Source organism: Equus przewalskii, chromosome 9 (assembly GCF_037783145.1).
Source record: "Equus przewalskii isolate Varuska chromosome 9, EquPr2, whole genome shotgun sequence".
NCBI classification, from domain to species: Eukaryota; Metazoa; Chordata; class Mammalia; order Perissodactyla; family Equidae; genus Equus; species Equus przewalskii.
Window position 1 is genome coordinate 9,648,131 of NC_091839.1, and position 14,163 is coordinate 9,662,293.

At 55.9% G+C, this 14,163-nt stretch overlaps 1 protein-coding gene and 2 long non-coding RNA genes across 9 annotated transcripts in view; 1 reads left to right on the top strand and 2 right to left on the bottom strand.

Annotated features, from left to right (window-relative positions):
- RYR1 (ryanodine receptor 1) overlaps positions 1-14,163 on the top strand; it is a 105,779-nt gene that overhangs the window by 61,941 nt on the left and 29,675 nt on the right. For 2 of the 4 annotated variants that reach the window (XM_070632710.1, XM_070632711.1), the window contains 17 exons: positions 391-561; positions 2,128-2,187; positions 2,442-2,579; positions 3,169-3,281; positions 3,465-3,561; positions 3,818-3,924; positions 5,344-5,395; positions 5,518-5,586; positions 7,035-7,134; positions 7,459-7,538; positions 7,628-7,704; positions 8,067-8,140; positions 8,768-8,785; positions 9,819-9,899; positions 13,387-13,475; positions 13,569-13,697; positions 13,783-13,887. In XM_070632710.1, the coding sequence (XP_070488811.1) occupies positions 391-561; positions 2,128-2,187; positions 2,442-2,579; positions 3,169-3,281; positions 3,465-3,561; positions 3,818-3,924; positions 5,344-5,395; positions 5,518-5,586; positions 7,035-7,134; positions 7,459-7,538; positions 7,628-7,704; positions 8,067-8,140; positions 8,768-8,785; positions 9,819-9,899; positions 13,387-13,475; positions 13,569-13,697; positions 13,783-13,887 (1,560 nt within the window). The remainder of the gene's footprint in view (positions 1-390; positions 562-2,127; positions 2,188-2,441; positions 2,580-3,168; positions 3,282-3,464; positions 3,562-3,817; positions 3,925-5,343; positions 5,396-5,517; positions 5,587-7,034; positions 7,135-7,458; positions 7,539-7,627; positions 7,705-8,066; positions 8,141-8,767; positions 8,786-9,818; positions 9,900-13,386; positions 13,476-13,568; positions 13,698-13,782; positions 13,888-14,163) is intronic. The other 2 variants (XM_070632712.1, XM_070632713.1) reach the window with 1 other exon arrangement.
- LOC139085441 (uncharacterized) lies at positions 6,488-9,221 on the bottom strand. 4 transcript variants are annotated; one of them, XR_011543738.1, is made up of 4 exons: positions 9,013-9,221; positions 7,277-7,508; positions 6,780-6,932; positions 6,488-6,601 (listed from the first exon to the last, which is right to left on the bottom strand). It is a non-coding gene; the product is annotated as an uncharacterized lncRNA (long non-coding RNA). The 4 variants fall into 4 exon arrangements; XR_011543737.1 differs by having other exon boundaries at positions 6,780-6,965; XR_011543736.1 differs by having other exon boundaries at positions 7,297-7,508; positions 9,013-9,219.
- Positions 10,326-13,344, bottom strand: LOC139085442 (uncharacterized). The gene is made up of 2 exons (XR_011543739.1): positions 12,946-13,344; positions 10,326-10,677 (listed from the first exon to the last, which is right to left on the bottom strand). It is a non-coding gene; the product is annotated as an uncharacterized lncRNA (long non-coding RNA).

Below are 14,163 nucleotides of genomic sequence, written 5' to 3' on the forward strand. Positions count from 1 at the left end.
TCAGTCTTGGGAGATGAAATGTGGGGTTGTGCATGTTGCATGTGGGGTCGGGGGGAGGGGGCCGTGCTGGGAGTTCTCAGGGGATTCTGGGAGAAGAACGCCAGAGGTTGAGAAAGGCCTGAGAGTTGGGGGAAATCTGGAAGGGTTTGGGGTAGAAGTTGGGGATTTCGGATAGGGGTTAGGGTCTGGGAGGGTCGAGGGTCAGGGCTGAGAGTCTGAAATGAAAGATCAGCAAGGTCTGGGGTGGAAACTGAGGCAGGCTCTGAGATGGGAGAGGGGGTACCTGGTATCCAGGCTGGGGGCGGGAGTGTGGACAACGTCTGCAGGTTGGGGCTGGGGCAGGGGGCTGGGCTGGGACTCTGGCTGGCACTGAGCCCCGTGTCCCCACAGTCAGCTGGCTCGGACCAGGAACGCACCAAGAAGAAGCGCCGGGGGGACCGGTACTCCGTGCAGACGTCGCTGATTGTGGCCACGCTCAAGAAGATGCTGCCCATCGGCCTGAACATGTGTGCACCCACTGACCAGGACCTCATCATGCTGGCCAAGACCCGCTACGCCCTGGTGCCTGCCCAGCCCCATTCTGGGACCCTGCCAGATCCCTCTCAGCACCCCACCAAGCCCCCGGGACCCTAATGAACTCCAGGATCCCACAGGAAGCCCTCCCTTAGGGCCCTGCTGAGTCCTTCTCCAGGACCCTGAGGACTCACTGGCCCCTAGGATGCCCTGAGCCTGCCCCCAGGATGCTGAGGACCCTACTCAGGATACTGCCAGGGCCCTGGGACCGAAGGAGCCTAACTGGGACCCTTAACTAGAAAGGCCACTAAGACCCCTGGGACCCCAGGACCACACTGAGCCTTCAGGGACCCTACTGAATACCCACCCCCACCCCAGCACCACACCCAACCTGCTGGGATGCTGAGGGCCCCACCTGAGACACCATGAGCCCCCCTGAGACTCCTCCAAGCCCTCTACCAGGACCTTCCCAAACCCCTTGGGACCCACTAAAGCCCTCATGATCCCATTGGCCCTCCCCTTACTTCTGGGTCCCCACTGAGGTCCCCAGCTCACCACCTCTTTCCCTCAGGACTCTGGTGACCCCTCCCCTGGACTCTGCTGACACCCAGCTGAGCCCCCGAAGACTCAGGGGCCCAGTGAGCACCCTGTGACCCTAAGTAGCCCCCCAGAATCCTAATGGCCCCTTCTCCAGGGCCACACCCAAACCTCTGAGGTCTCAAGGATCCTCAACTGACCCCACCCTGAACCCTCTTAGGCCCTCTGGGACCCCAAAGAGGCCTCCCAGGACCCCACTTACCCCTGGCATGGGACAGCAGCCAATCCTTTTCAGCCTCAGGGACCCTAAGAAGCCCTCCCAGGATCCTGCTCTTAGACCCCTAGAACCTCCCCCAGGACGCTCCTAAGCACCCTCACAACCTACTCGCCCCCCTGGGGCCTGGAGACCACAGGCTTCTCCCCGGGATCACAAGCACCCCCTCTCCTGGAACCCTAAAGGCTCCTTCCCTCTGGACCTCAAGCTCTTCCTGGGACCTCTTGAGTCCTGCCAAGACCCCAAAGAGCCCTCCAGGGCCCCTCTGACCCTTCAATTTGGTGCCCCTCTCCTTGAGGGCCCTCCTCTTCTGGGAGCCTAAGGAACCTCCACCTGCTGACCGCCCCCCTTTGGCTTCCATGTAGACCCCAACAGTCACATGGCTGAGCTGCCTGATCCCCATGACCTCTGTTGACCTTGCGTCTCCCTTATAACCCCCCTCATCCCCTCTGATCTTCGAAAACTCCCTGCCCCTCTCCCATGCACTCCTAGCCTCACGCTGACCCTCCCCGGACTCCGATCATCCCTCTGGCCTTATTTGACCTTTGAGACTATCCTATCTCCTCTCACGCCCTCCCCCCCACCACGAGGCCCCTCTAATGCTTACTGTCTCTTCGCGGTGCCTCTGTGGCCTCCGATGCCCTCTAGGACCCCCGCTCTGATCCTCCTGACCTTTGACCCAGTAGCTCTCAGACCCTCCCCACAGAAGCCTCTCACCAGCTGCTGGGGGGACGGGTCTAGAAGGGGTCAAGGGGGATGCTGGGAGCCCTCCGGAGTGACCCAGCCTGGCCATGTCTCCCCAGAAAGACACGGATGAGGAGGTCCGGGAATTTCTGCAGAACAACCTTCACCTTCAGGGAAAGGTACGCCCCCTTAATCTGCGACGCCGGGCGCCTGTCACGATATAGCAACAATCATAGCCGACGTTCCAGCGCTTACTGTGTACCAGGCAGCGAAGGACCTCCGGGTACCCGCTCACCCGCTGCATCGTCACGGCACGGGAGGGGCCGGGCGGCCGGGGAAGCCACGCTGCGCGGAGGGGCCCTGGGAGCACCCGGCCGAGGGGGCAGCGGGCAGGGGAGGGGCCCTCACGCCGGCGGCCGTCCTTCCTCCTCAGGTCGAAGGCTCGCCTTCCCTGCGCTGGCAGATGGCCCTGTACCGGGGCCTCCCCGGCCGCGAGGAGGACGCCGACGACCCCGAGAAGATCGTGCGCAGAGTCCAGGAAGTGTCTGCCGTGCTCTACCACCTGGAGCAGGTGCGCGGGCCCGAGGGGACCTGGAGCTCGGCTCTCTGGGCGGGGCAAGGGGCGGGCCTCGGCCATGTGGGCGTGGCCTGTTGGTGAACTGCAGGCTTCTGGGCGGGGCAAGGGGCGGGCCTCGGCCCTGTGGGCGTGGCCTGTTGGTGAACTGTGGCTTCTGGGCGGGGCAAGGGGCGGGCCTCGGCCCGGTGGGCGGGCCCTGTTTATGAACCCTGGGGCAAGGGGCGGGGCAAGGGGCGGGCCTTGAATTTAAAGGAAGGCTTAGAATGGAAACTTGGCCTTGGGGGCAGGACCTGGTGCTTAATCTTGGGCCTGGGGCGGGGCCAGGGGCAGAACTTTGGGTCTGGGAGCGGCCGGGGAAGACGCCTGAGTCAGTGTGCAGGGCCTTGGGCGGGCAGTGCTCCTGGGTCTGCGAGTGGGGCCAGGTCTGGAAGCAGAGCCCAGGTCAGAACCTTGACTGTTGGTGGAGCCAAGGTGTTCCTTCGGCCCCGTGAGTCGGGCCTGAGTTTGGACCCAGGCACAGAGGGGCAGTTTTCCCCGGGGAGGGCCAGGGTCTTGGGGACATGACAGATTGTCCTCCCTCCAGATCGAGCACCCTTACAAGTCCAAGAAGGCCGTGTGGCACAAGCTCTTGTCCAAGCAGCGCCGGAGGGCAGTTGTCGCCTGTTTCCGCATGACCCCCCTGTACAACCTGCCCACGTAAGACCCCCAGGGAGGAGGGGAGCTTGAGGGGCAGTGGAGAAAGGGTGGCTGAGGAGGCGGGAGGACGGAGTGCCAACACGATGGGGTCTCGAGGAATGGTTGGGGGAGGCAGATGCTAGGAGGTCAGAGGGGGCGTGGAGGGGAGAAGGTCCCAGTGTCATCCCACACCTTCCCTTGCAGGCACCGGGCGTGTAACATGTTCTTGGAGAGCTACAAGGCGGTATGGATCCTGACTGAAGACCACAGTTTTGAGGACCGCATGATAGATGACCTTTCAGTGAGCTGGGGCCTGCCTGGGGGTGTGCGGGCAGAACAGGATGGGGCTGGGGCCAGACTGTTCGTTGCACACCTCCAGAGGTCGCCCCTCACGTTGAGGGGCAGGAATGGCAGCGTCTGGCTTGGGCAGAATTGGCGGGGGGAGGGCGCCCGCGCAGGATGTGTGGGAAGAGAAAAAAGTCCAGCCCAGCAGGGCTACAGGGAAGACAGGAGGGGGCTCTAGAAGCCCCTCCTCCAAGCCTCACCCCTCCCTCCAGAAAGCTGGGGAGCAGGAGGAGGAAGAGGAAGAAGTGGAGGAGAAGAAGCCAGACCCCCTGCACCAGCTGGTCCTGCACTTCAGCCGCACTGCCCTGACCGAAAAGAGGTGAGGACCCTTCCTGGGTCCTGGGGAAGGACCCCACTCCCCCCACCCCCACCCCGGCAGCCTCCCTGTTCCTCAAGAGAGACCCTCTGTGTCCTGGGGGAGCCCCACAGCTGCTCTTGTAATGTCATTTCACTAGGACAGACAGGGTCACATGTACTGTTGTGCAGGCTGAGCACTTCACAAGGGTTCACATCACAGTTGATAGCAATTTAGGCTTTTCTAGAAGACAGTGTCTTGCTCAAACAAAATCAGTATATTATAGGGAAGAAATCAGTATATTGTGACAAATTTCCAACAGGCAGAAGTAAGGAAGGGGAGCCTTCTTGTAATTCACACAAAGGCTTCATACGGGCTAATGGCAGTCTGGGAATAAATAACAGTCATAAGGATGCTGCTGCTGTCACTGATGCTAATAACAGGCAACATTTATCAAAGGCTTATTATGCGTGAGCCCCATGCTCAGTACTTGCTATATATATTCTCTCACTTAATCAAGTCAGGAGGGAGGAAGTCCAGGGCGGGGCAGTGACGTGATGACACTCACAGGGACCCAGGCTCTTCAGGCTTTCCACCCTGGCCACTCTGAGCTGTTGTCTTGCGGTCACAAGATGGATGCTGACCTTCCAGACATACCCACATGCCAGGCAGAAGAAGGGGCCACCGTTTCCTCTAAGCAAGACCAAAATCTTCCCCTCAGAGGAGAGGCCTCCCTGGCGGGCTTGTGCGCCATCTCATCGGCCAGAACTCGGACCTCGGGCCGCCACCGGCTGCAAGGGAGGCTGGGAGGCTGAGGGTCCTGTTTTCCATCCTCTGGGGAGGCAGGGACTCTGGAGTTGGGCTATCCAGGTTTGAATCCCAGCACACGCTGTGTGGCCTTGGCCAAGAAGGATCTCTGTGCCTCAGTTGTCTCATCTGTAAAATGGGGCTAGTAATCTATGTACCTCACAGGAACGCTGTGGGGAGTAATTTGTTAATATATACAAAGCACTTAGAACAGGGGCTAACAGAGTAAACACGCAGTAGGTGCTGGCCATACTTCTATTATCATTATTATTAATAATAATATTATAGAGGTGACCCGTGGAGAAGGAGGTTGGTCATGTTGTCAAGTGAGGCAGCAGGTGGCAAGGTGGCCCCTGAAGCTCCAGGCTTCCATTGCACCATTCTAGCGACCCCAGTGGAAGGGAACACTGCTACCAATAGCCCCAGCAAGACCCCCAGCGTGAATTGCGTGGGACCAGCCGGGATCATGTGACCATCTCTCACCTACTGTGTGGCCAAGCAGATCAGCTCAGCCTTTCTCACATGCCCGCGCCGGCAGTGGGCAGTCTACCCGACCTGAACCCCTCGGCCTGAGCGTGGGGAGGGGTGGCTGTTAGAAGATGGGGTTCCTGACTCTCTCCCCACTTACTTCCTCAGCAAACTGGAAGAGGATTACCTGTATATGGCGTACGCCGATATCATGGCCAAGGTGCGGCCCCGCCCCGGTCCAGGGCAGGGAGCCTCCGCTGCGAGGCCCGTCCCCTGAAAGGGCTGGGGGTGGGCGGGGCTGTCTCCTCTGTTCGCCATCCCTAACTGATGCCCCATCTCCAGAGCTGCCACCTGGAGGAAGGAGGGGAGAACACCGAAGCTGAAGAAGACGAGGTTGAGGTTTCCTTTGAGGTAGGTGGGATCGGGTCTTGGAGGAAGGGGACAGGGGACCTTGACTTCAGTCATCCCCATCCATTCAGCAGGTGTTCGCAGAGCAAGGCTCTGGCCTGGCCCTGTGCTGGGCGATGCTGGGGACACAGCAGTGACCAAGTCAGTCTACTGGGGAGACAGATACACAAGCCAGACAGTAACAGCGGGAGTATTCATGGTGATGAGGGATGCTCGGGCAGAGGGGTCCGGGCAGGATAGGGGGGCACAGGCAGAGGGGTCCAGGTAGGATCGGGGGCCAGGCAGAGGGGTCAGGGCCAGGATTGGGGGCCCAGGCAGAGGGGTCGGGGCCGGGATTGGGGGCCCAGGCAGAGGGGTCGGGGCTGGATGGATGGGGGGCCCAGGCAGAGGGGTCGGGGCTGGATGGATGGGGGGCCCAGGCAGAGGGGTCGGGGCCGGGATTGGGGGCCCAGGCAGAGGGGTTGGGGCTGGATGGATGGGGGGCCCAGGCAGAGGCGTCAGGGCTGGGGAAGTCAGAGAAGCTCAGGGGGCCTTGGGGGAAGTCCAGGGGGCTATGGGAGTCCAGTAAGGCGCCTGACCAGCCTAGGGGGAAGGGTATCGGAGGGCTTCTCAGAGGAAGCGATGTTTGAGCAGAAAGATAAAAGGAGTGAAGTTCCAGTTGAAGAAAAGGAGAACGGTGTTCCAGGTAGGGGACACAGGACATACAAAGGCCAGGCATTGAGAAAGAGCTAGTAAACACACAGTGGGCCCATCCATCCATCATTAAATTAAGACAGTCAGCAAGCACGTCCCTGGGTTTCTTAACTTTCGTTTTGCCAGGGTCTCTTTTGGCACCTGATGAAATCTTTCTCAGAATCTTGTTTGTTTTTAAATGTATGGGATGCATTCAGAATAGAGGAAATGATACAGTTACCATCTGCATTCTTTATTAATCTCTCAAATAACAAGATCTAACAGGGAGTCCAGTAGCTACTGTAATTGATGGGTAGTGATGAACGTCAGCGGTATTTCGAGATGTCTGCAAAAATAGTGTGACATGGAGACATCTGTCATTCTTATTGGTGACACGACTGCAGCTTCTGCCAATACTGCTATGACTTATGGCCTCACCCGTAATGGGGGCAAAGGTGACATTTCAGTTAGAGGGTGGTAAACATAAAAATCTGAATTTTTTTTCCCCATCCAAGTTCACAGACCTCCTGGGTTCTATCCACTGACGCCTTGGAGGTCCGTGGGCCCAGGTTAAGATGGCTCCATGCCCAGCCTTGTGCTGGGTGCAAGAAACAAATCTGGGACTTCAATCCGAGGGCACAGAGGGAGCTGACAGTTGAAGGCGCCAGTGGCTGTGGCTGGAGCAGGGAGGGCAGGGGTGAGGGACTGGGCTGTGAGGGGAAAAGGCTGGCCTGGTGAGCCTGGACTCACTCGGCGCTGCGGGCCTGGCTCTGCCCCAGGAGAAAGAGATGGAGAAGCAGAGGCTGCTGTACCAGCAGGCGCGGCTGCACACCCGGGGCGCCGCGGAGATGGTGCTTCAGATGATCAGTGCCTGCAAAGGTGCCCTCGCCGTGCACTCGCTCCTCCTGAGCACGCCCTCCTGTCCCCGCTCTCCCTGCCCACCCACTCCCCGTGTGCCCAGTGGCCACACCCTCTCACCCCTGCGTGCCTGTGGTTTGCACACACACCCCAGCCCACTTGCCTTGCAGTTGTTCCACTTGCCTTGCAATTTCTCTCTCCTCTTCCAGTCACGATCACCCCTGCATGCACGCCCTTGCACCCTCCTCCACCCCCTTCCCTCGCATCCCCTGGGATGGCCGTTTTCTTGTGAGTGGAGAACGCTGCTCTGAAACCGATCGGGCCATCTTTCGCTGCCCCCTCCAGGAGAGACGGGCGCCATGGTGTCCTCCACCCTCAAGCTGGGCATCTCCATCCTAAATGGAGGCAATGCAGATGTGCAGCAGGTAACGGGTGAAGGGATTTGGGAGGACGGCTAAGGGGCGGGGCGTTCCTGCGTCACTCCCAGCTCCCCCCTCTGCCGCCCCCTCTGCAGAAAATGCTGGATTATCTGAAGGACAAGAAGGAAGTCGGCTTCTTCCAGAGCATCCAGGCGCTGATGCAGACATGCAGGTAGGCTCTGGCTACACCTTTTAGTTAAGCTGTCTGGTGTGGCTGAGCCCCCACTCCTGGTACCACTTCCGGTTCCAGGAACAGAGCCCCCACTCCGAGCAGCTCGAATAACAGGGAGTTTACTCTAAGAATTCACATGGAACAATAAGGGAGGCAAAATGCCGCAGGCTTTAAGAATGAGTTGTGTTATGATCTGGACAGCTGGACTAGAAGGTTGTTCAGGATCCAAGGGGCAGCCAGCAGCGGGGAATCGGGGCTCCGATGGCCCCCAGTAATGTGGCTCGAGTCCTGTCTGCCTTTATTCTCCTCTTGCTGGCGGCTGACTTTCCCGACCCCCTGAAGCTTTCCTGTCTTTCCCTCAGCGTCCTGGATCTCAATGCCTTTGAGAGACAGAACAAAGCAGAGGGGCTGGGCATGGTGAACGAGGACGGAACCGGTGAGGCCCTCTCTTGGGTGTCCCTCTCCCCAGGACATCCTCCTCCTTCGGGATCCGCCTCCACCCCCAACGCTGCCCAGAGCTTCCTTCCTCCAAGGCTCCCCCCTCCCCAAGAGCATCCCCGATCCCCATCACCCCCGCCCCCCCACCCCCCGCAGTGGTCGCCCTTGCTGCCCCACCATGGTCCCCACCCCTGGGTGTCCTTCTGTCTGGGTTCTCTTGTCCATCAGCAAGTGAAGCCCGCCTGGAACATGCCCCAAACCTCCCATCCTGGTTGGTGTTCTCTCATTAATGTCCCTAATCCGGGTTAATCGACTCTCCTCTTTGCCGTGTTGTGACGTATCTAACCTTTCTGCCCTGATCCTCGCCTCCTGCCTCTCACCTCTACCTGTCCATCTCTCTCTGTCTCTTCCCTCTTCTTTCTTTTCTCGGCTTTTACCCTCATTTCCCACTCTCCTCCTTGCTCCTTACCGCCCTTTCTCTCTCTGGGTTGTTTCTCTGTGTCTATGTCTTCATCCCTGACCGTCTCACCGTGTGTGTTTTTCTGTGTCTGTCTCTCTGTCTCCTTCGGTCTCTCTCGTTCCCTCTTTTCTCCTGCTTCCTCCTCCCATCCTGTGGCTGCCCCAGTCATCAACCGCCAGAACGGTAATTCCCCGCCCGTAACCCCTTGCTGTGCGACTGCCACCCCTTCCCTTCTAACCCCCAACCGCCCCTCCACCTGGGGGCTGAGGATCTGGGACATCCGGGGATGGAGGAACCCTTCCGTGGGTGCACCATGCCCGCGGAAAATCTGAGGTCCGGGGTCCAGAGACCAGGATTCGGGCCCCAGATTAGCCACCAACATCACCTGGGACTACGAATAAGTCTCTTACCTTCCCTAAGCCTCAGTTTCCCCATGTGTAAAATAGAAGCTAGCGAAGATGGCACAGATCCCTTTCCAGCTGGATGTTCTCGCACTTCCAGACCCAGATTCGCAGTCCCGAGGTGGGGTGATCCCCACTCCCACCTACCCAGCTCTCTGTGCCGCGACCCCAGACTGGTCGGGTCTGCGGTTCCCATCACCAACCGGATTGGTTGCCCCAGCTCCACTCTGATTGGTGTGCATGACCCCTCTGCGCCTGCTCTGATTGGCCCATTCACCTCTTCCCTCCCCTACAGCTCACCGTGATTGGCTTCTTTCAGATGCTCGTTCTGATTGGTTTACACGCCTTCCCCTCTGCTTCTCCTGGATTGGCTGCTTTCAAGGCATCTGAGCCACTTGGCTGGCTTTCAGTCCCATCCTCAGACGAATCCCTTCCTGCTCAGAGCCTTTGCGTGAAAGTGAGCCCAACCCCCCATAATCCATTAACCTCCACGCCCCGAACCTCTGCTGGGTCCGCAGACATTCCCGGATGTCACATAAGTGGTGACATCACGGGGATACTGATGTTGTAGAAAGACCCTTGAGGCCCCAGCTTCATGACTTGGGGCCCCTCAGGTCTCCATGAACTCTGAGGTGGGGACCCTCCCGTGTCATGGACGCTCGTGGCGCTCACAGTTCCTTTGAAGCGGTGACTGCTCCTCCCCGCGCCCCTGTGCTTTGTGCATGAGGGTGCAGTGTGCATGGGCCGTGTGCATGCATCTGCTGTGTCCTGGCACATCTGACCCCTCCTGGGCCCTGGCCCCCTCTTTCCCCCAGGAGAAAAGGTCATGGCAGATGATGAATTCACCCAAGACCTGTTCCGATTCCTGCAACTGCTCTGCGAGGGGCACAATAATGGTGAGGAGGAGGGGCGGGTGGGCAGGAGGCCGAGGTTTGGGGGCAGTCTGCAAGGGTTGCCTGACTTAATCCATAGTCCCCTCCTCTGATTTTCAGTGATGCCTCACCACCCATCCTGACCTTGTCCTTGACCCCATTGCCCTTCATCCTTTCCTTTCAGCCCCCATCAAGCCTTGTCCACTCCCCTTCCTAAGTCTCTTGAATTTCTGGAATCTAGCCACTTTGTTTCTCTTTCACCTTCTCTCACCAGTCCAGTTCCCCAAAAGCAATCTGCCAAAAACCAATTGGCCAAGAATCGATTTGCCCAAATGAGCAATTACCCTTATGCCATTTTTCCACTGGCATTTTGCAGTGGCTGCAGAAGTTCAGTAAATGTGGTGGATTTCCATACTTTGGGTGCATATAGGGAAAAAAAAAAATCACACGACATTTTTAAATAAGTCTATTCGAATCACATTAATTTTGCTTATAAAATGCTTTGCCAGGAGGAAGGCCTACAGATTTTTTTCCTGACTTAAACAAGAGTTTTCACAGCTTTTGTTCTGGTTCAGGCAATTGAACCAGGTCAGGATGACATGCAAGTTAATGAAACACATCCGGTGGTGAGAAAATATAACCCCATGTGGCACACGTAGCTTACGTGAAAGGGGCAGCTAAAATTCTGTACAATGAACATTCTCCCCAACGCCATTTCCTCTAACAAACACGTACAGTGTCGAGGTTGTGGTTGTGACGCTTAGCAGGTGATGAGGAAACCACAGACTGCCCAGAAATCAACCTGCACGACAAGAATGGGAGTAGTTATACGTGTAACTTCCATAGAAGCTGCACCCCACGTGGCTAGTGTTCTTTAAGGTAATTGATTAGTAAAGACCTTTAACCTTCACTCTTTTCTTTTCCACAAAGGACAAAGCATGATCCATTGCTTTGCATTCTCAAAAGCTCTTATGCCCATAACTAGTTCTTCTTCAAAGTTTATTAAATATCTTCGTGCCACATGACTATGGTTTCCTCTCTTTAATTTTAACTAAGGTGGAGTCAGTCTTTGGGGTTGAAGATGAACTTTATTTTCTGGATCTATGACTTTTTAGAAATGAGAATGTTCTTGTGGGTAGGATTTCTCTGTCCCAACAAATTTGCAGTCCAGTCCTCTGCCTAAATTCATGGATTCATTAACCAACCGAATCAAAGAAATATTTGGAATATCTTTCTAAGCTCAGATGCCTGGCATATCTTGAGTATTCAGTGCCATTCAAAGCAGAGAAAAGGGTGTTCCTTGTTTATTTGCATGTCTATGACAGTGTCTTCAGCTAACAGAGTCCTTTACAGGCGGGAGAGCTGTATATGTAACCATTTAGGCATATGGTCCCATTTAAATTAACGCAAAGGAGTTAGAAAACAGAATTGATGACATTTGCTTATAGAATCTCGAATATGTGAGTATACGTTCGTCTCTAACGTGAAAGCAGGCAAAATGGACATTCAGCCCGATACAGTGATTGTGAAGTGGCTGTTAGGATGTCACTGGAAAGTAAAACTTTGGAGGGAAAAGGAAAAACTTTCAAGGGCTGTAAAAGCCATCCTGTACAACGTGACATTGCTGTCAGCATTCACAGGACTTAACTGAATCCGTCTTTGTTGCCTTGATAATTTGATGAGTTGGTCATTTGGCAAATGGGTCTACAGAGGTGGTTCTTAAACTTAACATACCTAAGAATCACCTGGAGGCCTTGTTAAAATGCAGACTTCTGGGCCCCACCCCAGAATTTCTGGTTTAATAGTTCTGGGCTGGAGCCCAGGAATGTGCATTTCTAACAGGTCCCCAGGAGATGCCGCTGCTGAGTGTTGAGGCCACACTTTGAGAACCACTGCTCCGAAGCGCAGCTTTTAACCTCGGCACTCTCTTTAAGGCCCTTTAAGCACAGTTTATTGACGTACCAGGTGCTGTCCCAAATTCTTCATGTATATTAAAGCATCAACACCTCACAACGGCTCCAGAAAGTAGAGTCTGTTTTGACTACCATGCTACATCTGGGGGAACTGAGGCACAGTCTGTGTCACACAGAGAGGTTCGATAACTTGCCTGAGGCCACACAGCTGGGAATTCCTGTAGCAAACTCTTACTTATCTTTCAGGTCTCAGCTCAGAAGTCTCCTCCAGGGAGACTTCTCTGACCACCCAGACTGGGTCAGGCATCTCCTCGGCTCCTCCAGCCCCCGGGGCTTCCCCCATCACAACTCTGATCATTCCTGCCCACCCGCACCACCCCTGCCACCCATGAAGTGTGTATTGTTATTATTATTCTAGAACGTCTCAATCACACACTCAAGTAGAGAGAATGGTCTAATAACCCCCCAGGGCCCCATGGCTGGGCCTAACAGTGACCAGCTTTCTGCCATAGAACAATGTTTTTCACATCCTGGTGGGAACCACTCGGCAGAGGCTCATGACTCAGTTTATCGCAGAGGTTCTCACCCTGACTGCATGCTGGACACCTGGGGAGCTTTCAAAGATGCTGAAGCCCAGCTTTCAATGCAATTGGTCCGGGTGGGGCCTGAGCGCTGGGATTTTTGAAAGTCTCCAGGGGATTCTAATGTGCAGCCAAGAGCGAGGTTGACAGCTACAAATTGAGTGGGTTGAGATCAGAATTCTTCTGTAGCTCACTAGACGTAGTACAGGGCGGAAAATACCAGCATGCACGGCACATAGTAAGGGCACGTGACACTTCCATTCTGGGTACCCGTGGATGTAATTCCTGATTAAACGTGTGCACCAGGTCCCAATGTAAAATGGATTTCCGACTGTAGGTTGCAGTTAGAAAAGGCTGAAAAGTTGGCACGAGAACATAAACTTCACAAAGGCAGGGACTTTGTTCACTTTGACTGCTGTATCCCCAGGGCCTGGAACAGTGCCTGGCAGACAGTAACTGCTCAATAAATTTGCAGTCCCAAAGAGTAAATGGCCAGTCTTCGTCTCCCGAAAGCATATAGTATATGCTTGATAAATATATATTGAATGAATGAACACATAAATGACAGATGCTTACCTCTTGCTTTTGGGAGATGCTCAATCAATATTTGTTGGATAAATGAATAGCCAATCTTCCATCTCCCCCGGCACATAGTAGGCATTCGATAAAAAGGTTTGGAAACAAATGGAGGACTGAATCTCCACTTTCCTCTGTTACATTGTAGGTCAAAGAAACATATCTTGGAAAACAATGAGTGAATAAATAATTGACCCTTCACCACAGCTGGCATGTGGTAGGCCCTCCATAAGTATTTATTACATAAATAAATAAATGATTCTCCATCTTCCTCTGACACACAGTAGGTACTTAATAAAGAGTTATTACATAAATTAATGATTATATGCCTTCTGGCATACAACAGGCACTCAATAAGCGTAAAGGAATAAATGGCCCACTCTCCCCCTCCCCTAGCACATAGTAGATTCTCGACGAATGAATGACTTTTTATCTCCCTAGATTTCCAGAACTACCTACGGACACAGACAGGCAACACGACCACTATTAACATCATCATCTGCACGGTGGACTACCTCCTGCGGCTGCAGGTCAGGATATGAGGCCGTCCAGGAGTGGCCTGGGTCGGGGGCCGTGGGGCCACGGTTGGCCCCGGCACCCCCTCACACCCTGTCGGCCCCCAGGAGTCCATCAGCGACTTCTACTGGTACTACTCCGGCAAGGATGTCATCGAGGAGCAGGGCAAGAGGAACTTTTCCAAGGCCATGTCGGTGGCGAAACAGGTGTTCAACAGCCTCACCGAGTACATCCAGGTAGGGCCCGCCCGCGGGCGCGGGGTGGGCGGGGCGGCCCCGCATCCGCGCCCCGCCCGGCGCTCACGCAGCCCTCCGCCGCCAGGGCCCCTGCACCGGGAACCAGCAGAGCCTGGCGCACAGCCGCCTCTGGGACGCCGTGGTGGGATTCCTGCACGTGTTTGCCCACATGATGATGAAGCTCGCTCAGGTTCGGGCCCCTCTGTCTTGCTCCAGCGGCTTCCGGGTATCCCCCCAAGGGGCGCGTCCCCAAGTCTTGCCCCATCGGCCAGTTTCTCACCCAAGCGCTCCTGCCAAGTTCCGCTCCGGTTCCCTCCCGGTGTCCAAATCCATCTTCCTTCCGGATGGGCTCTCCGCTTGACCCCGCCCCTCCTCTGCCACCGCCAATCGGCTCTTTCCCATCCGCGCTTCCATTGGTCTGGCATCTGGGCTACGCCCCCTCTGGCCCAGAGCTCCTCTCTGATTG